This window comes from Miniopterus schreibersii (assembly GCF_964146895.1).
Source record: "Miniopterus schreibersii genome assembly, chromosome: 2".
In the NCBI taxonomy this organism is placed as follows: domain Eukaryota; kingdom Metazoa; phylum Chordata; class Mammalia; order Chiroptera; family Miniopteridae; genus Miniopterus; species Miniopterus schreibersii.
This window is the reverse complement of record NC_138102.1, coordinates 160,406,984-160,434,481: the sequence shown is the minus strand read 5'-3', so window position 1 is coordinate 160,434,481 and position 27,498 is coordinate 160,406,984. Positions and strand designations below refer to the sequence as shown.

Below are 27,498 nucleotides of genomic sequence, written 5' to 3'. Positions count from 1 at the left end.
CAATCCCACTTCTAAGAATTATCTTACACAGGTGAATGCAGATGGCACAAAGATGTCTAGACAGTTATATATATTATTATTTTTAATAACAAAAAAATTAAAAATTAATTGTCCAGTGGTAAACAGGTTTAGATATGTGATGGCCCGTCATTATAAAAAGAAAAGTTAGGAATATAATTACTGACATGGAAAACTATTCATGATATATTGTTGAATGAAAAAGTAGGTTGTAAAACAACATACATAGTTTGATTTCTCTGTGTTGAATAAATATATGTTTATATATACAAACTCAGGTCTAAAAGGATATTCACCGAAATGTTAACAGCTAGACAGTATAACTTAGTGATCAAATGTATGGGCACTGGAGTCCCTCTTACCCGGGTTTGAATCCTGCTGAATTACTTACTAGCATTGTGACCATGGACACATTACCTGACTATTCTGTGACTCAGTTTCTTCAGTAAAATGAAGATAATTACAGAACCTGTATCATTTGTAAAGTGCTTCAAGTAACAAGTGATCAATAAACCTGAGTAGCTGTTATCATTTCTGGGTAGTGGAACTCCAGGCAACTTTAGCTTTCTTTATAAACCTTTTATTGGTTGAATTTTTGAAATAACTATGTTTCAACTTTGGAAACAACAAAATATTTTTAAAGGAGTCATTTAAATTGTTATACTTAGAGTTTTAACAGGAAATACCTATTTATTTGAGCTAAGGTTATTTTAAATTTCTCACTGGACATTTTCTTCAAGAGCTGTGTGCAGACATACATGCCGGTATTTCACCCTATGCTCTATGCCAGCTTTAAGGGAATTGAAGTCACATTTTACTCTTAGGGCTGGAGAGCATGCATAAACACAACAAATTCGTCCTGACAAAGCTGCCTTAATTTGTGGCTGCAGTGACATGTGAGTGTGTGACGTCAGTCTGGTGTCAGACTCGCGGAATGGCAGACAGCCTGACAGCCACGGTGCGTTTCCTGAGTGCTTAGTCCCCACACTGCTGGGAGCAGCTCAAAGACAAAGGAGTTGAGTCTTTTTTATTCCAGTGTGTTTTCTGCCTGTAGTTGAATGTCTGTTTACGAATGTGAGTTTGCTAAAGGCTGGTGAGTAGTTCTTGTTACTTTTATATATAAATAGCTAATGGCTAGTTGAGCAGTAGTCCTTTTTTCTCAGTTAATGATCCCATGGTAGATAATCTTTGTAGCTCTAATGCCAGGCACAGCGCCTCGTGCAGAGAATTTACATATTACGAGTGTTTCTATAACTAAAGTATTATATTGTTATAGAAATTTAATACATAATTAGGTTTTCAAATGACTTCGGCATTTTAAGATGTAATCTTCCTCTTAGTCTCTCCTTAACTTTAAGCTACACAAATGAATGGTAGTTGCAAATTGCTTTAAGGCCTAAAGATTTTCATTAAAACATTTTAATTTATCTTGTGGGGGTTTTTAAACTTATTCAGAGGAGAAACTTGGTTTTTTATTTTCATAGAGAACTAATTGAATAATTGTCAGAAGATCCTGTGGAGATGCTAACAATATCATTATATCATTCTTGTATTAAAAAGTGTATTAATATTAGTCTAAACTAATTAACAGTTTGTTGAAGCTGTGATATTTATTTAATTCTTTAATTATTTGGGCTGTTTCAGTAATGTGATTCAAAATGGGAATCCTTGTTAACTTAAAATTTAAGAGCAACATAATGACAGGAGATCATTCTAGAAAATATTTTGGCATTTAAAGAAATTAAGAAAGTTATTACTGCCATTGATTATAAAGGCTGGGTTATGCGCTTTAAAGATTTATTTCTTTACTACTAAGTCATGTGTCTTTGAATTGCACTATTGTGAATTTATTTAGTTGTTCTGAAAGCAATAGTTTATGAAGTAGGTTATTGAATAAGATTTTTTAATGTAGCTGTTTTTCTTACAACTTTTTTCTCCATTTTAATTTCATGATTGATACTATTTTAATACTGTTTTAATTTCATACTATTTATATGGTACAAACTATAAAGCCTTTAAAGTCTTCTACATTTTGCCATTTTAGGCGTAATTCTTTCCATGCAGGTTCAGTAGCAGCCTTGTGATTTCAAGGTCCTTTAGAGGAAATTTCAAACAAAGTTTTCTCTTAAAGGACAGGCACTTTCTACTTTGTAAGTCTAATTGAGGAAAAGGCAATATGGAAATTCTTAATAAATATGTTAAATATCTTCACATCAGTTTTCTGAAGCAGTTAAAGAATAGGACTTGTTATACATTTTTTGTATGTGATTAAGATGGTTAGGTATTGAAAGAAAGGGATCTAAGTCAGCTTTTTATATGTGTGTGCGCAGATAGCACATTTAAAGAATTAGTGATAACTGCTCATATTATATATTATGACTCTTCGTACATTCTACTACTTCTATATTTAGAAGCATAAGAAATAGAGAAGTAGGGTTTCAAGTTTATTTTATTTGACTTGACGGCCTTAATTCAAGATCCACAATTTTTCCCTTAGGTTGCAGAATTTTCAGCTCCCAGCTGAAAATTGTGCCCGAAGCTAGAATACTTAAGTATATAGAGAACTCATGAATATTTTTATTCCCTTTAAAAATTTATCTTGAATCCACTTAAAATATTGTATCATGGTTTTAAAATAGCTTATATTTTAAACTTAATCAGTAAGTTACTATATGTAGTAATGATGAATTGTAATATATCACTATACATTTTAAACAAAGATGTTTTTGAGGCATTATGACATCAGAGGTCACTGGCCTAAATACCATTAAAGTTCAAGTGAGGAGAAGCTACTTAAACTTTTTTGTATGGACAGGAAATTAAATCTGGCAAAAAAAAAACACACAACAAGGGAATGAGCCAAGCTGCAAGGGGGATAACCTGAAATTAACATAAAGGTTTTACTCAGGTCTAAAGCAGTGTAAGGTAAATGCTTGTCTGTTTTCTGGTGAATCAAGTATGCTTTGAGGAACCCTTTCCACCAGTACTGAAGCCTGATGGAAGAGTATAATTGTGCTATTTATTCTTCAAGCTTGGAATTTAGGTTAGTAAGCTCAGATGGAATAGTATTCTTTAAGCTGCATATAATCTTGAACTGTATTTTTGTTTCCTAGTGGTGGACAATACAAAACCTTGTGTATATTAGGTGCTTAGTAAATATTTGAGCATAAATAAATGAATTGATTAAGCAAGTAAAATGAATGAGGAGAATATCTTGATCTTTGTATTACAGAGTTTCATCTTCACTGTGATGTTGAAAACCCCTTAGTTATCTAACCAGGTCATAGCATGCCATGGCCTCGTACGGGTTAGGAGGAAGTGTGTCTCTGGGGTACAATACTGCCATCTCAGTGTCCTGCGGCGGCCGCTGGATTTCACTGCTGGCTCTGCTCGCTTTATCTGTGTCCCTGCTGTAGAAAGTGGGCCAGAGTTCTTTCCCACTCCTGCCTCTTCTGTCCGTGAGAAATTTCTCAGTTCTTGAAGGTAATGATTTGCTGACTAAACCGAGCCTTAATTAAGCGCTATGTGCGTCACATGAGTACATTAGTATTTGGACCTTTTCAGAGATTAAAAAAAAATTGCATGGAGCAAATGCATTGTTTCAAAACTTATATTAAAAATTTTATATACATGAATACTACTATACTATTGTTACTCACTAATAGATTTTCAGCCACATCCGACCACTGCTGCTGATCCTGAGGCTCAATTCAAATGGCAGCCATTCCTGAGGCATCTCCCCTGCCCTTCCCTTTCTAACCAACATCAATCCCTAATCAGTCTCCCCGTTGCATGTTTGTTTATTAATCTTCCTGTTTGTTTGTAATGTTACTAAGGCTATTTCACCAATGACTGTCTCATATTGAAGGCGTGAAAGTATGTAAGTTACACTACAGTACAGCCATTTTGAAAGAAGGTCTACCATTTTTATTATTTTTTTACAAAATCTTTTTGTTTCATAGAGGTATCATTTGACTTATTAGTAACTATCTTTTTGTTCCTGAAGTGATTGTTTAGATACAGCTCATGCAGTATTAAAATGATTAAATACTCTGCAGTGAAGAATAATAAAATGAAATGCTTACTGATTTTTTTCTATTTGAATTGAGTTATTTACTCTATCAGTTTGACTCTAGGAAAGAATGTTTCATCTACAATAAAATAATTGGATCTCTTTTGAAATTGTGTGGTTATTTATGTGTAAGTTAGAATTAGGTTAGCATTCAAGTAATAGATGACAACACATAAAAGACATAATGTTTAAATTTAACTTTTTCTAATTTGTTTACTTCCTGCCATTTAATGCATGTTACAATAAAACATTACTAATTAGCATTCATTAGGGAGCATAAGGATATATCTATAACCCTAGAATTTCATTAATTCATATATATGTCACATTATTGCTCTGAAATGCCAAGGAGAATATTTCTAACTACTGACATATTTCTAAATTAGGGCTCTGCTTAGTTTCATTTTAAAACCCCCAGGTAGGCTTTTACAATTAATAATATATATAATTTTTCAGAAATCATTCTTTCAGACCACTAAAACATACCCTGTGATCATTTGCATTCTGTTATGTGATTTTACAAGTGCTTGCATAGATCATTCAATAGTAAACTTTAACCTTAGATCAAATAATCAGGCTTCTCATTCATTACATTATAGTTTTATGTAAACCATTATATTTTACACTAAAGATAGGGCAGAGAGCCAACAACTTCTTAAAACAAGTGACATAATTTTACTTCTTTTTAAGAAATCTTACTCTGCTAGCACAGTCAAGTTTAGCTAATATTTTGTGGGGGCTTTAAGAGTGTTGGGAACATCAGAGCCTGAGCTAAAGCAGTGATGGTGGTGTTAGCTGCCTACTCTCATAGGGTGAGTTCTGGGTGGCAGCCAGGAACATCACCTGATTCTTGAATTCTTGGCAGAAAATTCAATTACTTTTGTGGTTATGTATATTCTAAGAATTGTATTTATGTTTTAACCATAACATGTCATTTAAACGCTAAGAATCCCTCAAATGACAGTTGAAAAAATTACCAAAATTATTTAGTCATTTTTGCTTAGAATATAATTTGCAAGTGATCTAAAATATCATTGTTCCGTAACACTGAGGATGGATAACAGTTGTGTGTGATAGGTACATATCATTTGTAGCTAGCATGGTGTTAATTGAATTATTCTTGTGTTACTTCCAAAGTTCTTTAAAATTTGCTATCAAGTGCTTATTTTTTAGATTCTGAATGTGTATGTTTGATTTTATTGAAGAAGGTTTTTTCGTGGGATGATTGAGCATTATCTGTAAATAGCCAAAAACTAAAACAGATGAATTTATATGTGAGCCTCATATTTTGACATTTCTATTTTTTATCTGTATTGTTTCTAGTCTGTAATAATGCTTTCAGCTTTACACTTAGCATTACCTCTCACTGATATTTTCCCACTGGGAGAAGCAAGATTTTCAGTTCCTGTTGGGTGCTTTTATAAAATCCATGCTTTACAGCTGTTGTTATTTGTACCTAAATTCTTTGGTACCTATGATCAGAGAAATGAGAAGTAACATTTATAAATACGTTGTGATAATTTTGTCTGAGCAGCTAAGAGTGGGAGATGATTACGAAGCTTTAGAGAATAGGAAAGTAGAAAAGAGATGATACTGGGTTTAAAATTAAAGTAGAATCAGGACAGGTTTTATTACCATGCTTCAGATAGACGTAGACTTGGGGTGATGCTAGGCAGTGAGATAGGAGGAAAGAGGAGGAGCAGTGAGGGAGGCTGTGTGTTCACGGTCCATGGAAGTGGGGAAGAGCCTCTAAGGGAAGTATAGTGTTTTGTTTGTTTTTTGTACCCTTGAGCAGAAACATGGTAGAAGATGTCGGGCAGCACTGGAAAGTCTTGTTGGCCAGGATGAGAGTCAAGGAGGATGAGAGGTGAGGATCTGAAAAGAATGCAGCTCAGGTCTTGGAGGCACCTCTTCTTGCTGTGTCCCCTTGTGACTCCTGACAACTTTGTAAACTCTGGGAGCCCAGTTTACCCATTTGTGAGGCGAAGATAGTGACTCCTCAAGGGGTCTGTATGAGGGTTGGTAGTCAAGTTTCAAGTACAGTATGTGACAACTGAGTGTGTGAGCAGAGTGTGATGCCCAAGTGGTAGTTATTAAGGTGATGATTTTAAAATTGGATGCTGGGAGTGAGGATCAGTCAGTGAGGTGCCCCCACCTGGTGAGTTCTTTCTTTTCCCCCCAGGAATTCTGAGATTACCCATTTTCTAAATGATGAGAGGAGAAAGGGTAGACGAGAATGGGTTAAGACCTTAAGGAGAGTTTGTAGATGGTGGGTAAGTGAATCACTGAGGTTTGGGCAGGATGTCTGGAAGCAGTTAGTTCTAAGTTAAAGGCACATGGCATTTAGAACTAAATGTGGGGAATGGAAATACACACTTTTCATATTTTGCAAAAAAAAAAATTACAATCTTTCATATTGCTAACTCAGTGGTTACTTCTTCACATAACTAAGGCTCAAGAAACTCGGTTTCTCAAAAAAAGGCAGGGCACTCTTAGTGTTTTTCTTTTGTTCTTAAAACATTGCCTTTCATTGTAGGCACAGTTTTCCACGCCAACGTACTTTCAGTTTAAAAATACATTGCAGAAACAATCATTGTGGTAGTAAGATTTCAGCATAACATTTGCTCCTTTTTATTAAAATAAATGAAAATAAACTAAAAGTCATCTGTACAAAACATTATGAACTTTACATTTAAGAGTATTTTAAAAATTACTTGGACTATCGTAGAACCAATTGATTTAATTAGTGAGATAACTAATTTAATAACGAAGTCACTGCCACACATACATTTGTTGTGGTTGTTGTTTTTTTTAACCTAATTTGAGACCGTTTGAGTCTCAAAGTGATAAGGCTTTATTATTTCTATCGACAAGCTATTCAATTTTAAAACAAGCTGGAGAGCATAATTCTCTGAGAGAGTAATAAAACCAAGGCCAAATTGAGAATGTACAATACTCTCTGGTTTGAGTAGAAGGGTACTGAAATCAAAAGTGTTGTAAGTATACATCTGAGCTGTTGGCTGTATAGTTTTCTACCTAAATTTGAGAAATAAAAATAGTTTCCACACCTCTTTCGCCTTGCTCCAATCTAACAACATTGTGGCTATGTAGCTGCTTTTATGGGTTGGGTCCTTGTAGAAGTCCAAGTCATGATACTGGCTTCATTCCCAGGGTTGCCAGAAGAATTGCCAAACCACTATGATATCCTATTTATCTTATACTAAATTAAGTCCTATTTCTTTCTCATGGGAAATTCATGATTCAGAGCAAATCATGCAAATGGTTTGCATCTGAATTTAGCAAGAGACAGCCACAATTTCTTCAGGGGGACAGGGTTTTTAAAATAACATGTTTTTTATCCATAGTCGATAAATTTTCAACCTCATCGCCACAGTTGCACATATAAAACACTACCCTAATGAAGCTTGCTTTGTCTATATTGGCTGTTATTGACAATATGTTAATAGCAATTTCAGTATTTATTTCTTAAATTAGAAAACAGAACAAATTTTGTATTAAAACGAAGTGGAAGGGGAGTGAGGAAGGGGGAAAAGAGAGAGAGAAAGGGGGAGAGAGAAACATCAATGTGAGAGAGACACATCAGTTGGCTGCCTCCTGCTCAAACCCTGGCTGGGTCTGGGACTGGGGATCAAACCTGTAACCCAGGTACGTGCCTTGACTGGGAATCAAACCTGTGACCCTTCGGTGTGCGAGCTGGGCTGATTCTCTAACCACATAGCCACACTGGCCAGGGCACAAAGGTGTTTTTTTAAAAACAAACAAACATAAGTACTCCCACAGGAGAGAATTGCAATGCTAAGAAGTAGCCAGGATATAGTTATTAGCCAAAAGATTTTTTTAAACATTTTCTGAGAGTGGAAATAAAACCTCAAGAATTCTTTAACTTTAGGATAAATTAACCTCTTTACCTTTCCAGAGCTTCTCAAAGGAAGAAATTGATAAAACCACTTTCTTCTTTTACCAAGTAGAAAAGAAAAACCTAATTTTGAATATTCTAGTGCAAGTATTTTCTTGGAACTTAAGTGAGTTGCTTTCTTTAAGAAAAATTAGATGTTTTCTTAGCTATTAGCCTGCCCCTTCCCAACTTTTTTCTTGCTATCATAATATAACCTCATTTTATTCACGCTCTAGGTTGGCGGCAGGCAAAGTTGAGACTCTTGATTGGTGTAAGTTCACCTACCATTGACTGAATTGGGCATGGACTCATACATCTGGCTAATGACGTTGTAGAAAAAAGGTCGCCAGGGAGATTTGGGGAAGCTTCTTGAAAATTTATATGTAAAGAGAGACTTTCATTTAGTCTCTGGACGTTGTGGTGTCTTGCATGTGATATTTTAGACTAAAGCAGCCAGTTTGCAACAGCCGTGGAGGGTGCCTGTCTAAATAGGATAAGCCAGTTGGGCCAGTGTGGCTCAGTGCTTGAGCACCGACCTATGTCCAGGAGATTGCAGTTTGATTCCCGGTTAGAGCACATGTCTGGGTTACAGGTTTGATCTCCAGCAGGGGGTGTGCAGGAGGCAGCCGATCAAGAACTCTCTCATCATTGATGTTTCCCTCTCTCTCTCTCTCCCTCTCTCCCCCCCTTCCTCTCTCTGAAATCAATAAAGATATATATTTTTAAAATCATATCTCCTTGAAATCATAATGTTATTTTTAAATCAGTAATAGTTCCTTTTTCTTTTTTAATCTTTTAAAAAAATGTTTCTTATTTTTTGAGAGGGAGAGGGATAGAGAGATAGAAACATCAATGACAGAAACATCATCGATTGGCTGCCTCCTGCATGTCCCCTACTGGGGATTGAGCCCGAAACCCGGCCGTGTGCCCTAACTGGGAATTGAACCATGACCTCCTGATTCCTAGGTCACTCAACCACTGAGCCACACAGGCCAGGCAGGAATAGCTCCTTTCTATACTTATTTCAAAGAATATGAAACATTGCTCATATTCAGTGAAGCATTGCTAGTCAGTGAAGCATTGCTCTAACTTTTCATTTTAATTTTTTAATCTGATATTTAGCTATATGTAAATATCAGATGTAAGACTTATGGTTTCTTGCACTCAACAAAGGTTGCATAGTTTTGGCCTATTACTGGATAGCAGGAGTTTTAAAACCAGATTTCATTTGTCAGCCCATTGTTAATTGTGTTGAATACTTTCATTTTTTTCCCTTGAGTAGTTTGAAATAACACTTAAGAATGAAATAGTTACTTAAGTATCACTGACTTTTATCATTTTACTAGAAATTTAAAATACCATATATTAGCAAACAAGTCCTTTTTCCTCTCTCTTTGTAAGCCCATAATTTTATTGGGGTTTATATTTGAAATATGCATTGTGTGCATCTCTTGGGGTGGGTCTTTCTGTAGAGGTGTCATTGGCACCCTCCTTTATAAGTCTTTTGCTGAGGGAAGACTGGATGTGGACTGAACAGTAACACAAAGTTGTCTCACTCACGTGATCCTGGAAAGGGACACAAATACCAGTTTCCCCTATCTTCAGAGCGCTGCTGGGCATTTTATTTGTTGTATAAAAGCACCTGCTACTAGAATTGCAGTTACTCGCTGTTTCCATAAATAGGTTGTAGGAGCTCTGTAGTTTATCAGCTTTCCCTTTTTATGGAGGCTACCAGAAGGCTTAGAACTGCTTCAAAATAGTACAGTTTAGTCTAGTTTCGAGGTACAGTCACCTACATGATTCATTGTTTTGATTCACATATATGTAAGATTTGAAAAGCATTTGGGTAGATAATGAACTACTATCGCCGATAAACATGTCATTTTTAATTTGTTGTTTACATAATTTGATAGAAATATATACACCAGTTTATAACACAACTGATTTATTCATCTAAAGATCCTTTAAAACCAAATTATTATTGAATGAAATAGTTCCATAGAGGCTTTAAATAAGCAGGTCTTTCATTTGATCTTCTAGTTATGGTAAATGATTAAATGTCTGGGAGCAAATAGTGAAGAGGGCACAGTGCCGAAGAACAAGCAGTTTGTGTTGCTATTTGTCAATTTCTTGATGACTCTTCTAAAAATTGCATTGATTTTAATCCTTTTATCTGGGCCTTTGATACAGCATGATCCTCAGATTGAGCTAGTGAATGACCTATTTCCTTCAGTCCTGAACTCCCTGGAATAGCTGAGTTCATTTTTTTTTTTTAAAGTGTTGTCACTATTTAAGAACCTGCTCACATATTGCTTTTGCTAGCATAAAAACATAATCTTCCTCTGGAGCTTTTATATTGGAATTACTTTTCTCCTCTATCTTTTTGACATATTAGGGGCAGGTATTTTTACCAGACGCATGAAAACCAAAAGAGATCACATCTTTATATTTTAGAATACATAATGAGTAGTGGAGTAACGTGAGTTTTAAACAGTTACTTGGGTAGGTGCTAATTTAAACTGTTTTGACTTAAACAGTTGGCTGAACAGTAATCTCATGACAATGACATATGATGAAAGTCCTGTAATTGATAATAAAAATAAGTGATTATCGAGGACTTGTGTTGCAGGGCACGTTTGTACCTTCCACTCATAACCCTCGTGAACATCTGCACTAGAAAGCAGGTTCCAGGAGGGCAAGGGTTTTTGTTTTGTTCACTTCTGTCTCCAGTACTTAGGACAGTTCTGGAAAACTTAACCAACAACCTGTAACATAGCTACTGTTATTAAATTGAGGCATAGAGAGGTAAAGTACCTTGCTTAAGATCACCACATAGCTAGTAAGTGGAGGAGCTGGGATTCAAACCCAGGTAGTCTGAGACCAGAACTTGTACTCTCAACTGCCATTATTTCCTGCAACCTCCGTTGTGTCTAGAGAAATAATACATGTGGCTTATTCATTAGTATTAATCATTAGAGGGCTTTGGAAGCCTAGTGAGGGGTTTCCCAATGTCAGCCCTACTGACATTTTGACCTGGATACTTCTTTCATGTCAGAAACTTGTGCCCAGCCGGGCGTGGCTCAGCGGTTGAGCGTCGACCTAGGATCCAGGAGATCGGGGTTCGATTCCCGGTCAGGGCACATGTGCCCGGGTTGTGGGCTGCAGCCGATCAATGACTCTCTCATCACTGATGTTTCTATCTCTGTCTCTTCCTCTCCCTTCCTCTCTCTGAAATCAATAAAGATATATTAAAAAAACACACAAAACTTTCCTGCTCATTGTAAGATGGTTAGCAGGTTCCTGGCCTCTACCCACTACATACCAGCAGCAGCTTCCCAGTCGTGGCATTCAAAAATATTACCACATATTTCTAAATGTCTCCTGGGAGATAAAATCCCTCCTAGTTGAGAACTACTGATCTAAACCTACACATAAAATATCACAGACAGATGTCTGGAAGGAAGAGTCGATGAACACCTAGCGTTACATTTAGAAAAGTTTGGACTTCTTGGTGTGCCACAGTGAGTTCAGAGACAGGACAGGAATTACCTTAAGCATGTTTTATATCAAGATCTGAATTTTATGCCTTCTTTATAAGTATTCCTCTAGAAACACAAACATATAAAACCGTATCTTTCCAATGTTTCCTTTTCATTTATGAAGAATATAAAATCCCTGGCAAGGATTTTAAATATGACTCCTTGTCTAGCAAAGCTTCAAATGTATTTCTAACAGCCTAGAGGTATGTTACTTCTTAACACAGTAGTACAGTCAGTTTTGCTATAACCCAACACATATGTTCCTAGAAGTCACCCCTACTGTGCAAAATCGGGCAATGAAAAGCATGGGGCTTCTGTTACAAATAGGCTTAGGAGCATACCACTCAAAAATTTCACTAGTCACTCATACAAATAAACATAGGAACCTAATAAAAGTGGTTGCACAGTTTCACACATGTTAAATGGATAGGAAACACAAAAGTACTGCAAACACACTTTGCCTTGAAAAAGACCTGCAGTTTTGCTTGTGGAAATGGACGTTGAAAGGGTTTCAGCTGTGAGTGACTGGGAAGTGTTGGAAATAGGGATTTCTGAAATTAGAAAGTTGTATCACTAGGTGTGGATGAGTGTGTTTCATAAAACAAGCAATGACCTCAAGAGCTGGTAGATGGTTGGAGTTGTGCATATGTGCGATGTGTGTACTTCCGTGCAGCTAGAGTTCTATTGGGCGCAGTTTTCTGCACTCACCTAGAGTTTCTCATAGACAAGATCATGTGTAAGCAAATATGAAATGTATGTGATGCTCAAAATGTCCCCTATTATATGACTCACACTGGAACACACTATTTCATTATAATGAAACTGATGGTACTCCTGATCTGAATTTTGAGGCCCTTCGGAAAAAAAAAGCCAAACTTGTAGACTACAAAAAGGATGGCAAATGTAGGATGAATGAAAACATATGCTTTGTAAATAATGCAGGGGACAAACTTGGGTTGAATTGATGAAAGGCCAGGAATCACCGTCTTCCGCGCTGTTCCCCCCATGGCCCTGAGCAGGCTGCTTTGTACCAGGGACAGTGGTCAGGACTGGACACTTAACAGTGGGCCAGCCACCTCCCACAGTGCCCTGTTGATGCACATTTTAAAGAATATATTAGGTGTTAAAAGAATTCTATACATTAACATATGCTTTCGTGGACAATTTTTTCCCCCAGAAAGACTCACTTGGGTTTCAGTTACATTGGTTATGTTTATTGGCTGTCAGTATTTAACTCATTTTTAGTGTCTGTGAGTGATTTAGAAATTATGTTTATCTTTACCAGTATTGTACTTTAAAATGCAACATACTAGCCCAGCCAGTGTGGCTGAGCAGTTGAGCATCACCTATGACCCAAGAGATTGCTGTTCGATTCCCAGTCAGGCACCTGCCCAATTGCAGGCTCAGTCCCCACTAGGGAGCGTGCAGGAGGCAGCCGATCAGTGACTCTCTCATCTTTGAGGTTTCTCTCTTTCTCCCTCCCTTCCTCTCTCTGAAATCAAAGATTTTTTTTTTTTTAAAAGCAACATACTATAAAAAATGAAGTGTAAATGGCATAATAAGAAGGAATGAATTTTAAATGTATTTTAATTAAATTTCTAAATATCTAAAAATGTATATAAAGTACATTTGCCTAGGAGCAGTGAGGATGGACAATCCTATCAGGTAGTGGAAAATTACCGCGCTTATACAGTTAGAACTGGAATTGATATTTTGCTATGTCATACTTTTCATTTATTTTAATTCATTTTTGGTGAAGTGATTAGAAAACATTACGTTGGTTTTTCTATTTGGTAAGTATGTTGTTTTAGAGGAGATGACTATTTTTTATTCTAATTGCCTGTAAAATCTTATTATTCTGAATTTGAATTTTATAGAAACCTCTAGTAATCTTGAGTGGCTGTAACTTAAAATATATCATTGTACAGATTTGAGGATTTAACATTTTAGAAAATGCACTTGTATTTTTTAAAATTTGTAACCAAGAACCAGCTTTTAGGAGTATTGCATAAGTCGGACAAATGACTAAACACTTGAGAAAACTTCATTTGTACTATGTGTTAGGAATTAGGCAAATATACTAGGAAAGGTTCTTTCATTTTATTAAAAAAATAGTAAAAGACCTTAGAGTGTTCTTGTAGATTTATGTTAATTTAATACCAGAACGTTAAGTAGTAAAAGACTATAAATATCTTCATGTTTTATGTTGGTTTTAGTCACTTTTAACTAAGATGTAATACTAAGATTTTTATTTAGTTTTACTTTAAGATGAGATGATAAATGTGTCAATTTTTAATTGACTTTTAGGGAAGAGAATATTTGGGCTCCATTTTAATCATTCATTATTTAAATTTTTTCATAGTCCTACATCCTTGTTTAATGGATACTTAAATCTATTTAGTGCTCACGAAATCACTGTAGTCTCTTAGCCTGATCATTACTGCAGAGCCATGTTGTTATAATTGAGAGCTTCTAGAATATTAGGATTAGAGTCTACTGTATTCCTCCCAGGTAAAATGACATAGCATAGGTAAATAATGCAAGATATTGGGGGTTGGTTGTTTGTTTTCTTTGTGCAGTATTGGTTTTTATAGAAAGGATTTGCATATTTCTGATCTGTCACTCAGCCAACTCTAGGTCCTTAATGCTCCTTCCCAAGGAGAAGCTTTAAGGGGGAAAAAGCTCTTCTCCATTTTACATTAGTAAAGTATCTAATCCCTATCACAGGTTATTTTACCCTCTGTTTTATACTGTTTAAATATCAGAATTTACATACCTTGACACATTCATAATGGACATCACATTTGAATACTTACATAATTTCCACTTACCTCCAGAGGCTATACTTTCTTAGTTATTCCATTACCAATTTATTGCTTATTACACAGACTCATTTCCACTGTTGTCCTTTTTTTAAATCAGTAGGTAAGATAGTCACTTGCTTATTTTTTATGTAGTATAAAAATACCACCCAAATAAATATCTGAAACCCACCAAATTTTAACACCTATTGGGTATGTTTGTATAAGGACAAACCATCACAGAAAACTGATAATTTAGTAGTAATGTGTGCTTAGTAGACCAGTTAATTAAAGAAATAATAGAAACTCATTATATTCTGTCAATCATTCTATTGTCACAATAGTCAATGTGTAATTTTTTTTAAAACTGTATCTGTACCTTTTTTAAAATACGGTTTTAGTTGTATTTAATGGCTAGAATTTCAAGTGCTGAGTTGCCAGTAAAATATTAATAGAAGTTAGGATTTGGAAAAGAAACTTAAGTATCTAAAGTTTGCCAGAAAGTTTGTGGCTTGTGGTTATAGAGTTCCCGAAATCCAGAGCACGTGTAATAATCTTTTAAGATTAAAGAGCAGTATTCAGTGTAACATTTTGAAAATTTTTTTAGTAATGAAAGTAAATTTTCTAAGGTCAGGCATATCAATGATAGGTTGCTTTATGGATAAAGCCCAATGGGAAAAAATATTAATTTTCAAGTGATAATGTGTTATATGTCAATGTATATTGCATATTACTTTGGGCATCAATTATTTTGGGCTTAGATAGATAAATAGTTTGAGATTTTTTCCTACTCTCATTTCAGAAAGACAGTAGGAGACCTAATCTTAACCACTTAACCTTGAAAGAGTACTATTTCTTATGCAAAGGCCTTATTCTCAAAAAAAAAGTCATTCTTTAATTTACCAGAAGGCTGAGGAGCGATGTCCTTTCATTCAAAGCAAAAAGTTTTTCAGCAAACATAACAAATAGATTTTTTCTTTGTTTCTGTTATCATTTGTACATTTTATTTAAGGCGGTTTTTTTTCTTCTCCTTCAAAATCCATTTTTGTAAGCATATTTTCCTCATGTATCACAAATATCAATCCCATTACATTATTTATATAATGATTCTTTTGTAAAACAAAAACACCATAAGTTATTGCTCTTCATGTGTACTGTTTGTTAATATGCTAGTGCCCATATAGTAGGTTCCCCCGTATGTGAATTTGGCATTAGGTGCTAAATTAAGACACAGAATAATAGAGGTGGGTAGATAGTCATACTTATTTTTGTGGCCCTCCTATCAAATGTAAAATGCAGTGATTGTGGAGACAAATCGACTTTGTTTATAAAATAGTGAGAAGAAAGAATTGAGGTCAGACTGGAGGGGTGAGCTTATCTGTATTGTAAAACTGTAGGTAGCATTTACACACGTACACACAGTAGATACCAAAAAAGGTGTATTTAGAAATTTCAACAGCTAGGGCTTTGAATTTCATCTTCTTTATTTACTAACTTTAATGTTATAATATAGAAGTGACTGTTTTGCTACCAGAATATTAGAAAAATGTTTGTGATAATAAAATTACATACATACATTTTCTGTTTCTCTTTTCTTTCAGCCATAATGAAAGGAAAGTGACCTGTAAGCATCCAGTCACAGGACAACCATCACAAGACAATTGTATTTTTGTAGTGAATGAACAGTAAGTAAAATTTCATGCAATGCCTCCGTTCAAAATGGGTTTAGCAGTGAGATTGCTGTTATCCATATTTGATACTGTACAATTTAACAGTTTTCTCATCTGGATATTTGCAGTCAAGTATAATAACAGAATGACATCTTTTTATTATGTATGGTTATAGAAACATGACAGAAATTTTTTTTTTATGAGGAATGTAATTTCAGAAGGTGTTTTTCCAGTAGTTCAAAAAGAGATAGTTCAAGAGCCCAGGGTGTAAGGTCAGAAACTGTAAACTTGTTCAGAGCTCAGTTTTCTCATCCTTAAATCAGAGATAGTGGTAATATACCATTTCTCAGGATTTTTATAAGCATCCAATGAAATATGCGTGAAAATATCTTATACTAGAAATCTGTTCACAAATATTAGTTATTGGTATCATTATTGTTTTTAGTACTAGAATAGCTAATCTTCTAACTAAATTTTTTAATTTCCACTTAGATGACCAAGTAGAATATCTGTAATAATGCTTATTAAAATAAGCATGATATTCACTCAGGTTGTGATTAGGAGAGGTGTTAGTTGTATTCAAAATAGTTGTAAATATTAAGTCCTGGTTCTAGAGCTTATTCAGCTCTATCTAGTATCCAACTTTTTTGAGAAAGTAGGACACCAGCATTGTTAACTCTAGGGAAGCTTTATTGTAAAGCAGTTTACATATACAGCAAGTTCTAGCATTCTGACATCTATTTTCAGGACTGTTCCAGCTATGACATCTGAAGACAAGAAGGAACGACCTATAAGTATGATAAATGAAGCTTCTAACTATAACATGACTTCAGATTACGCAGTACATCCAATGAGCCCTATAGGCAGAGTAAGTTATTTTGCTTACTGTTAATTATTGATAGCTGGTATAATTGGTAGTCAGTATCTTACTATGACTCTCAGTGGACTTTAGAATTATAAAATGATCATTTCATTTTTTTTTATTACATGAACCTAATTACTTTTATGGTAATTAACATAGTGGCTTGGAATATAAAGTAATAAGATGATATTTTAATAATTCAATGACTTACATCTTTGATGCAAAATATTTTGAATAATTTTACAAATGTGGAAAGAATGGCAGTTTATTGAATCAACTTAAGTTTTAAAAGTGAAGATTAATAGAGTGGCCTAGAAATTCTGTTTTCTGACTATTAAGTATGCCTGTAGTGAGCAGACTTACCCTTTTCACAAAAAAATGTAAAATCTCTTATTGCTAAAGGGAAACTCTATACCAGTGTGCTTGATGACCATGAAGTATTGAGAATCTATTACACGAAAAGTGCTATAGCCATATGGAAATAGAAGTGGGTGGTGTTTCTTTATAATCAGAAATAACAGTGTTGATTGTTTAATCTATGATCCCAGAGTTGTATATCTACTTTAAAACTTATAGTTATTGCTTCTTGTACTTTAAAACAAAGTTATTTTAAATTTAGAATTTTAATATGAAAATTTCTTCAAACTCTTGGAAAATTTGCTACTAAATCTGAGTAAATAAATAATAGCCTTAGAGTTACTGCTCTTTTCCTAAATTAATGGATAGTGAAAGAATTGAGGTATGATAAAGAATAAACTTTTATTTATTTAGAAAATAATGTAAATAATATATAATTCTTGTATAATATAAAACTCTAGTAGGATAACTGAGTATTATAATGCTTCATTAATATACTTTAATTAAAATCTAGAAAAATTATAGATGGATTAGGGTCCACTAAGTCCCATTGTCTGAAAAGAAAGTTGGATTTGTGCCTCATACTTTTTACATCAGAAATTTCCAGGTAGCTCAGGTATTGAAATGTTAAAACTATAAAAGCACTACATTAAACAATGGAGGATTTAAAAAGAGAAGAAGAAAGAAAGAAACTTAGAATGTAAATGGACTTTCTAAATATGATACAAAACCCAGAAGTCAAATTGAGAAATTCAGCCATAGAAAATTATTATGCATGCATATATATCTGCAATTCATACAATTAAAGAATAATTCCTTTATAATTAAAGTAGCTCTGTGAGTCAATAAGAAAAAGGCTTACAAATGGATGAGTATGTAAAATTACTTTCCAGATGGTTGAAAAAATAGAATTTTACTATAAATATGTGAAAAGGGTACTCAAATTCCTTCATAATATGAAAAATGCTAGCTAAACCAGAAAATGACACTATTTTTTCACTTACCTGTTTTACAAAGGTTAAAAAGTTTATAGCACAGGAAAGAGTGTAAATAGCCATTCTCTTTATGTAGTGAGCTCCAAGAAACAGTGGAAGAAAAGAGTAGGTATTACATATGAAATCATTTGAGGGAAAAAAGACATTCCATATCTATGGAAACAATTATTTGAAATGGATAGACACAGAGATACACACAGCAATAATGGTTGTCTTACAGGGTTGTGGGTAGGGGTTGTTCGGGTGCTGGTCCCCAGGGGTGAGAGAAGTAGAGTTCCTTGTATATATTTTTTGTCCCACTTGAGTTTTATGTTGTGTTTAAGCATTAAAAGTCAATTAAAATTTATGTTTTTTAAAAATCCCAAACCACATGCTTTAGTTAAAACAAAAACTTCTAATGAAATAAGCTAGATTTCCAGAGATTCTAAGTTGAAAAATAAGAGATGACTTGATATTACTTACTTTCATGTAGAAATTAAAATTCGGCTTTGTTTTTATGCTTGTTGGCTTCTACTACCATTTCTGCCAAAATAAATCTTTACACTAACCATAGCAGTATCCTAAAAGTTTGTCTATCCTTATGTGTACTTTTAAGAATATAGTAAACACCATCTGTCTGGTATCATTCAAGTTCAGAGTTGTCCATGACATAAAGCAGATTCTTCTAGCCTTGTTTTGACTTGATGTGATATGGTTGTTTATATTTTATATCTGAGTATTTCTCTTGTGACTTGCCACTAACTTTCTTCTTTAATTGAAGCAACACTATTAAATGCAGATACAAAACATAAAACTCTGTCTTTTGGTTTATTCTTAAAGACTTGTTAATAATCTTCACTCAGGGTTCATTCCATTTATATAGCAGGTAGGACAAAATACTGCCACACCCGGTGCCTTTTTAGAAATTATATTTCTGTCTTCTAAAGGAGAGATTGTAAAACCTGTGATCCTTTTTTAATATCCTGGGGGGGAAGTCTTTGTGCAGAATTATTACACTTGAAAGAACTAAACCAGCTAAAGCAGAATTGCAGTAACTCCTCTGAAAAGATTGAAGTCCTCCAAGTTTCAGAGGAATCTGAAAAGAGATTAAAATTATGAGAATGAAAAATAAACTCAAATATCTATTCATTAATACCACATTGTGCTTTTTTCTATTTAGACTTCACGGGCTTCGAAAAAAGTTCATAATTTTGGAAAGAGATCAAATTCAATTAAAAGGAATCCTAATGCACCCGTGGTCAGACGAGGTTGGCTTTATAAACAGGTATATATTTTTTTCCTATTTGATGTGAAAAAAGTATAGAATCAAAAGGGATTTTTTTCGGCTGAATATTCCTGAATATTCCTGGGTTGGTTATATAACGTGGAGAAGGATCTGGAGAGTCATCCCGATTCTTTCGCTCCTGTTACCACTGAGAATGTTAGGGGAACTGTGAAGCAAGAAGTAATGGCTGGTCACCTAGAACAGAGACTGCGTTTGTTATAGGTAGTTCTAGATTTGAAGCTAAATACATGCTGGATGAAATGTTAGGAATAACATGCTAAAATTATGTGGGCAGACATAGTTTTTAAACTGGAAAAAAAACCATACAGGGGTATTGTTCATTTTTCTATTCATATAAATATCATTAGAGCAATGTACAGTTACATACTTTAACTTACAGAGAAATCTGATTGTAATTTCAGATTTTCCTGATTTTTTTTTTTTCTTCGGATTTTTGCTTCTTTGCTCTCAAGACTACTTTCTTAATGCTGTTTTTTTCTTTTTCTTTTCTTGTTTTTCTGTTTGCTCAAAAATGGTTCACTCTCACACACCCTGATAAGTTGGGGTTTATATTGTTCTGTTATCTGGGAAGCCCAATAACTAAGCTTTTTTGGAACTTTGTCATTAGTTTTGGAATTAGTAAGGATGCATGTGCTTTGGGCAGTCTGACATCTATTTTGACTGCTTATAGGCTGCTGTTTTCTTTTTTAATTTCTGGTTTGCAACAGGGTTTCCAATAAGTGACCGCCAGATAACTGAGATGATGATATAGTTGGCATTTAAGACCTTTATCTGCTTTTGTTCTATCTCTCTTATTCTACATGTATACAGATGATACAGAATAAATTAAATAGTAGTTCATTGGTGGCGCACATTTCTTTTGTCAATTATTGCTCATTGCTTTCAGATGACCAAATCATTATATTCATTAAAATCAATAATGAATTTAATAAAAAACATTCATTAGACTTTGTTCCCTCTGAAAGTTGGGTGACAGCTAAACTAATGTATTGGAAAAGGACCATCTTAAAATCCAAAGAATTCCTTGTTGTTCAAGCAAATTAGTTTTGCCACTCTTTCACAGAATTGATTGGGTGTGTAACTTGGGTTCAAGTTTTCATTTTTATTTAAAGATCATTTGCTGTATTTTAACCATCTGATATTTAAACTTACCCAAGCTAAAAGGTTTTTTTAACTAGTCTTTCTAATGAGACCACATTATGTGCACATAGCTCAGTGCAATATTGAACCTAACGGAGGTTATGGACCTCCTTATTTAAAATGATTCTTGTTCTTGTTTCTTGATCCCTTGATTAATTTAGTGTTGCATAAGTGTTGCCAACCGATTTCTCTTTCATGAGTGTTTATTTTGTAATAGGCGTGTGGCTTAAATAGAATATTTCTTTGCAGAGCTGCTTAAAAATCTAAACACTTTAAAATTATCTGTACTAAAGAAAGAGAATATAATTAGGAAATTGAAAATACCATATACCGTTTAAGTTTTTGCTTTTTATTTTATTTTTTTTGTCCTTTGGTGTAGCTGTGAGCTTTAAGGACAGATCTTTTACTTCAAGAGATATTTATCCATATAATTTCTCTAGTTCAAAGTCGTCATTAGATATTGGTCACAACCTAAACCTAGATTGAGAAGTATTGATCGAAGCACATCAAAACAGACCTCCTTCTTTTTCCTCTTCTTTTCTTTTTTTTGGTGTCTATGCTTCATGTTCTCTTGCAGCTTTGCTTTATTGCATGTGGGACATGTGGGAAGAGAAATTTTATTAAAATTGTAATTTTGTTTGAGCTTGGTATTTTTATGAACTGAATTACTTAGAAAGAGCTGCCAAATAGGCACTCTTTCCTGCAGGATGAGCAAAACTCAAACCATATATGTAAGAAGAAAACTATGTTTATGAAATGTATTTATACGCTAAGTCTCCTTTAGCACAGTCATTTTAAATCACATTACCTTTGGAATAATTTCAGTTCACATATTTTCCTTCTAGTTGAAAATTAACATATTTATTAAATCTGGTTTACCAGGCTGCACGCACTGCTTCATGGTTACATTATCCTCATGCTCGCAGGCGTGGGTTTAGAAGAGTGAATTTCACATTGCTTAAAAACGTGAAACCAAATCTGATTGCTTCAACTGTATTCCTTTTACATGACAGCATTACTCTTCAGAGACCAGTATACTTTGGAATATCTTAATAGGATGCAAATCCCAGGGAAACTACCCCAAATTTTGACTGGCTTTTTAGTTAGGTTTCTATGTAGCATGTATCAAACATACCTCATTTTTAAAGCTTATTTTAAATAAATGCACCAGAAATGAGTTTTAATTTTCTGAAATGAGAAAAAAAATTCTTTATTATGCTGATTTAATGCAGGACAGTACTGGCATGAAGCTGTGGAAGAAACGCTGGTTTGTGCTTTCTGACCTTTGTCTCTTTTATTATAGAGGTGAGTTTACCATACTGTCTTAGGGTGTTATTTCATAATTGCAATAAAATATATGTTAAGTATTGGATAGTGGTTTTTTGTTGTGTGTTTTTTTTTAAGAAAAACATTACAATTCTTTTTGTGATGTTATATTGACAAACAATTTCAAGAAAATCTTTTTTTCATTGACACATAATACTGAGTAATTGAGGTGGGATAGAAGACTGTGTACAGTAGTGCTTCAAACAGATTAGTCTGCATTTTGGTCCAGTTTCTGTAATCCGATTTTGCTAATCTAATTTGTTTTGTGTAAAGAGCATATGAATCTTCACTCAGTCATGTTATCCTTGAGTACAGTGCCTAATAGATTAAAAAAAAAAAAAAATCATTAGTTTGATGAGATTAGTTCACTTGTCAGCTTTATCAGTTCTAGCTTTAGGTCTATCAAATACCCAGTTCTCCCCAGCAAATGATTTTAGAATTTCAAAGACTACTATAATGTATTAGCAAATTAAAAAATTACAAAGAAATCTATTTATTATGATCCCCTACTCCCCCCCCCCCGCCCTCTTTTAAACACACAATGACAGCTCTCTGAAACATGGAGAAAGGATACATACCAGGCTATCAGTGTTGGTGGAGAGGAAATAAAGTATTAGCATAGGTATGGAGTAGCAATCTTCATTTATCCTGTATGGATACCATAAACTCCTTTGTTAATGTAGTTTTAAGTCAAAGTCTCTGTGTGCTCTGTGGATCTGTTAGACACTACAGAGTTGGTACCTAACAATGAAAGATGTACATGGACTGTTCGCCATAGAAATCGGCTTCAGCTGTAAAATAAAATCATGAGTCTGGATAATCACTTCTTCCCTACTTTGAAGTCGGGTTGGAAACAGTCACAAAAGAATTAGATTGTCAACATGTAATTAATAATTTACAACTATTCTAGATAAATATGTGACAAGATTTTAGAACCAATCAGCAGTTTTAAAATTTACTTTTTGGTTTTACAGAAAAAGAATGTGGCAAAATTTTGTAGTCCTCTGTCAAAGCAATAATAAAGCATATTAACCTTCAAAATGTGAAATTAACAGGCTTATATTCATATTCTCCCCCACCCACCCCCCACTGCAAACTGTGGTTGAGAAGTACTGCTGAGCCAGAATTAACCAGACCTATAAAATTTCATTTTGTCATAGAGATGTTGATCAGGCTGCAATTGTGGTGGTATCTTCAGTTCAGTGCCAAGCATACTCTGCAATTTTCCTTAAAGGCTTTCCCACTCTTTCAGAAAAGTCAGGAGTTGTAACTCAAGCATTATTCCTAGCTTATAATTTGTACTTTCCTCTTCTTTTCAGTATATTTATAGACTATTTAGAACTTTAAATGAGAACAAGAAAATGTTTATTACTACTTTTCATGTAAAAACCTCAATGCTAATTTGCAACAAAAAAACAACACTGAATTTCATGTAATTTGCTATTATTATTGCTCATGATGACATACGCATCATCACTTTTATTAAAATAGAAAAACTTTTGACGTAATTTGAGAAAAGTAAGTTCAGAAGCAATGTTGAGTATAAGATTCCATATTCTTGTTAGGCATACGCATTTTACATGCAGTGTATTTATTAATTTTAGTGTGGTTCCCCAGACACAAGGAATGTTAAAAAGGAAAGAAAGAAAATATAATAGAAAGGAAACAAATAACTTTTAACTCACTTCTGTTCTACAGATAGTTGGAAAGAAGTGTATATTATGTACTTCTACTATTTTACCAACAGGAAATGTCAGATTTTCCATAAAAACTATCAGATTTTAGTGAGATGATCATAATAGGTTGCTTTTTTTTTTTTTTAGTGTTTACTATATGCTGAGCACATAACATAGATGATCTATTTCATCTCTTCCTCACAGCCATCTGGTCAGGTGGGAAATCTTATCACCCAGCACTTCTCTTAATAACCAGAGGCTTTTAGCCCCACTCAGATCTCTTCAGTTGAATACATTGGCCTCATCCATTTTTCCATATCTCTCAAAGCACCTAGTATACTAACACACAGAGCATGCTGTCAGAATTTGACAGTGCAGTTTGTGTTCTGCAGATAGGGAAATAAGACAGAAAGAGAACAAGTGATTTGCTATTTTTTATAGTAGGTTTGCAGCCCGTTCCAGATGGAAGCCCAGGTTCCTGCTGTGTTCTTTGCTGTGTAGCAGGCAGATCATGCACCCTATTATAAATCACTTGATTGCTCTGTCCTATAGTCAGTCTATTGACAAAACCTACCATGGAACTTAATTCACTCACCAAATATTTATTGAGCAGGACCTGCTTCATTTCAGGTGCTGTCAGAACAGCAGTGAGAGAGAGCTCTCATGAAGAGAGGTCAGAGAGACCGTAAATAAACTCAGATAAGTAAAAAAGACCATGATAGGTGCTTTTAGAAAAGTACAGTCTTATGAAAGTTGGGCCTGGGGAAAGGTCTCTGGATTGGTACTCTGAACAGATTTTTTTTTTTCCAATCCTCATCTGAGGACATGGTTAGAGAGAGAGAAAGAGAGTGAGAGTGAGAGTGAGGGAGAGGGAGGCAGGGAGGGAGAGAGAGAGAGAGAGAGAGAGAGAGAGAGAGGGAGGGAGGGAGAGGGAGAGAGAGAGAAAGAGAAAGAGAGAGAGGGAGAGAGGGAGGGAGGGAGGGAGGGAGGGAGGGAGGGAGGGAGGGAGGGAGGGAGGGAGGGAGGGAAGCATCGATCAGTTGCCTTCCCTCTGTGCCCCAACCAGCGATTGAACCTGCAACCCAGGTACGTGCCTGACCCGGAATCAAACAGGCAACCTTTCGGTGCACAGGACAATGCTCAGCCAGCTGAGCCACTACAGCCGGTTGAGCAGATATTTTAAGTAGCAAAGTCTAAATTGCCAGGAGAAGCTAGAGTGAGCGCAGTATTCCAGGCAGGAGGAGCAGTAGTGCAAAGGTTCTTAAGGTAGGAAAGGGTTTGGAATGTTGAAGGAGCAGAAAGAAACCAGTGTGCTGAGCTGAGGAGCTGGCAGAGAAGAGATGGATGAGAGGAATGGAGATCACACTGATGTAGGACTCTGTTGGAGTTTGATTCTACCATGAAAGCTCTAAGGATACAATTGGGTGTTTTTAAGCACAAGAGTGATTCAAGCTGCTCTTGGAGAGTGGATTATAAAGGGATAGGAAGGAAGCAGAGACTATTAGGAGCTATTGTGTAGAAATGACAGTGGTCTAAACTAAGGTGGTAGCCAGCAGTGAGTTCTTTTGATATATGAGAGATCTTACTAGGTAATAGGATGTAGAAGAAAACAATATAAAGCCCTCTCCTTATGGAACTCACGGATTAGCTGAAGGAGTCTGAGAAAGAATGTCATTGTTCAGTTCTGTTGAGTGAGTGTTCACCGGCCTGTACAAGGAAGGGATTAGGAAAGTACTGTGATCTAGGCAAAGGACTTAGCATGAGTGAACGTGGCATATTGGTAAAATTATACATAGTGCTTATATTGCCGGAATGAAGGTTATGTCTGAAGACCTAGCAGACAGTAAAGGCTACAAAGTAGATCAATGCATAAAAGGCATTTGTTTGTCACCCTAATGAGTTTAAACTCTGCCTGAATGCAAGAATAATAACAGGATAAAGTGTACCTTTAGAAGAATCACCCTAACACTAAAACTAGAAGCCTAGAGACCAGTTAACAAAGTATTGAAGCTTTCTAGGTGAGGAATGATAATTAGTGATAATTCGTTCTATAAGTTTGTATGTAATCCTTGTCTTGTTCTCAAACGTCTTTAAAGCTGGAGTAGAAATGGAGTATCTAAAATGTCACCTGATTCCAATAAAATGGTGATATTCTGTGGTTCTGTCTTAAGAGGAAGCAAGCTCTATGACAGTTAGACAGTTATCTAGGTCAGGCTTGGTAGAGAACCAAACAGAAGAATGCCCTGATTAGGAACACTTGAAGAACCTAGTGAAGAACTCTTAGGATGGCCATTTGACAGAAGATGAAGGTTTTACTTGTAGTGCCTTTAATTTTATATAATAATGGCAGTATTTATTGAACACTTGATATAGGTGGAGTATATTATTGAGTTCTTTATGTATGTTAACTGATTTAGCCCTCACAACAGCTCTTTGAGGTGAGTCTTGTTTTCCTCAAATTGATGGTTGATGAAACATACACAGCGTCAGTGACTTACTTGCCTGAGATCTCACAGCACTTGGTGTCCGGCTGGGAAACAGTCCATGGTCAAACAGTAAAGTCGCCCTGCGCCACACTGCCTCTGCATATTCTGAAATAACTTCAGGAAAGTCCATTTTCCCATTCATGTGACAAAAAAGAATATATTATGTGATAATTTTTTTTTTTTTTACTGAAGATGACTTTATCAGCTATTTCTGATTATATGCTTTATGTAAACATAAAGTTGGATTTAAAATTAGAATGTGACTTTTTTTTTTTTTAATCCTCACTCGAGGATATTTTTTCCATTGCTTTTCAGAGAGAGTGGAAAGGAGAGAGAGAGAAAAACATTGATGTGAAAGAAAAACATCGATTGGTTGCCTCTATCACATGTCCCGACTGGGGCCAGGTGTCAAGCCTTCAACCAAGGTATGTGCCCTTGGCTGGAATCAAACCCAGGACCCTTCAGTCCGCAGGCCGACACTACCCTTAGCCAAACCGGTTAGGGCAGAATGTGACTGTTTTAAATTGTCATGTTTCCTGTAATTGATGACTGCTTTGTAGCTCTTCTTTAGACCCTTTAGACTAAATCTGCACATTTGTTCGTTCTTTCTTATATTTGTGAACTACACCTGAATGAGCACAGTATTGTAAAAGCAAAATTTTGTTCCATCGTTATGAGAAAAGCTATAGAAATAATATCTATCTAATGTAACTCTTTTTGTTTTGGAAGTTCATCATATATTCTAGAAATGAGGGCAAAAATTCCTTGTTAAGTTTATGACAATAAAAAAAAACATGGCAAGCAAAATAAAAAAATATGTTTCTAATGGTTTTTTCTTTGATGAGCTCATCAGTCTAATGCATAACTTTATTAACTTGTCTTATGGGTCTCTAACAATGAACTACATAATTTAAGTTTTATAAACATCTCTGCCCCCAAGCAGAAAGTTAATAACGTGAATCAGTACTATGCCAAGATTAATGTTTTATCATTTTCCTAAGTTTATTTTATGTGCTTGCCTTGTAGGCCTCTACTTTATTCCCATAACGTTATTCCCATAACGTTATTGTGTATCAGAATGACTGCTAAAAGCAGACATTCAAGGTTATATGTTCTAGAAATCATAGGTTTTTATATTATAGTTTAAAATACATATTTGTATATATAGTCATTTATTCAAAAATTTTTACGCATCTACTACTACTCGGAGTTTAGGAGAGAAAGATGGTAAATAAATAATTAAAACATACAGTGTGTCAGGGATATTGAGGGTAGAGGGTGGTAAAGTTCCAGAAAGAAGAGAGGGTTCTGGGATGGCTATGGATGGAAGCAGTTTAAAACGGATAAAGGAAGGC

The 27,498-nt window shown here is 34.9% G+C and overlaps 1 protein-coding gene across 3 annotated transcripts in view; it reads left to right on the top strand.

Annotated features, from left to right (window-relative positions):
* Positions 1 to 27,498, top strand: part of PLEKHA5 (pleckstrin homology domain containing A5) — a 199,319-nt gene that overhangs the window by 102,412 nt on the left and 69,409 nt on the right. For 2 of the 3 annotated variants that reach the window (XM_081124971.1, XM_081124973.1), the window contains exons 4-7: positions 15,948 to 16,031; positions 16,764 to 16,884; positions 19,390 to 19,494; positions 21,888 to 21,960. In XM_081124971.1, coding sequence (XP_080981097.1) covers positions 15,948 to 16,031; positions 16,764 to 16,884; positions 19,390 to 19,494; positions 21,888 to 21,960 — 383 coding nt within the window. Of the gene's footprint in view, positions 1 to 924; positions 1,112 to 15,947; positions 16,032 to 16,763; positions 16,885 to 19,389; positions 19,495 to 21,887; positions 21,961 to 27,498 lie in introns of those variants that run through there. The other variant, XM_081124972.1, reaches the window with a different exon arrangement.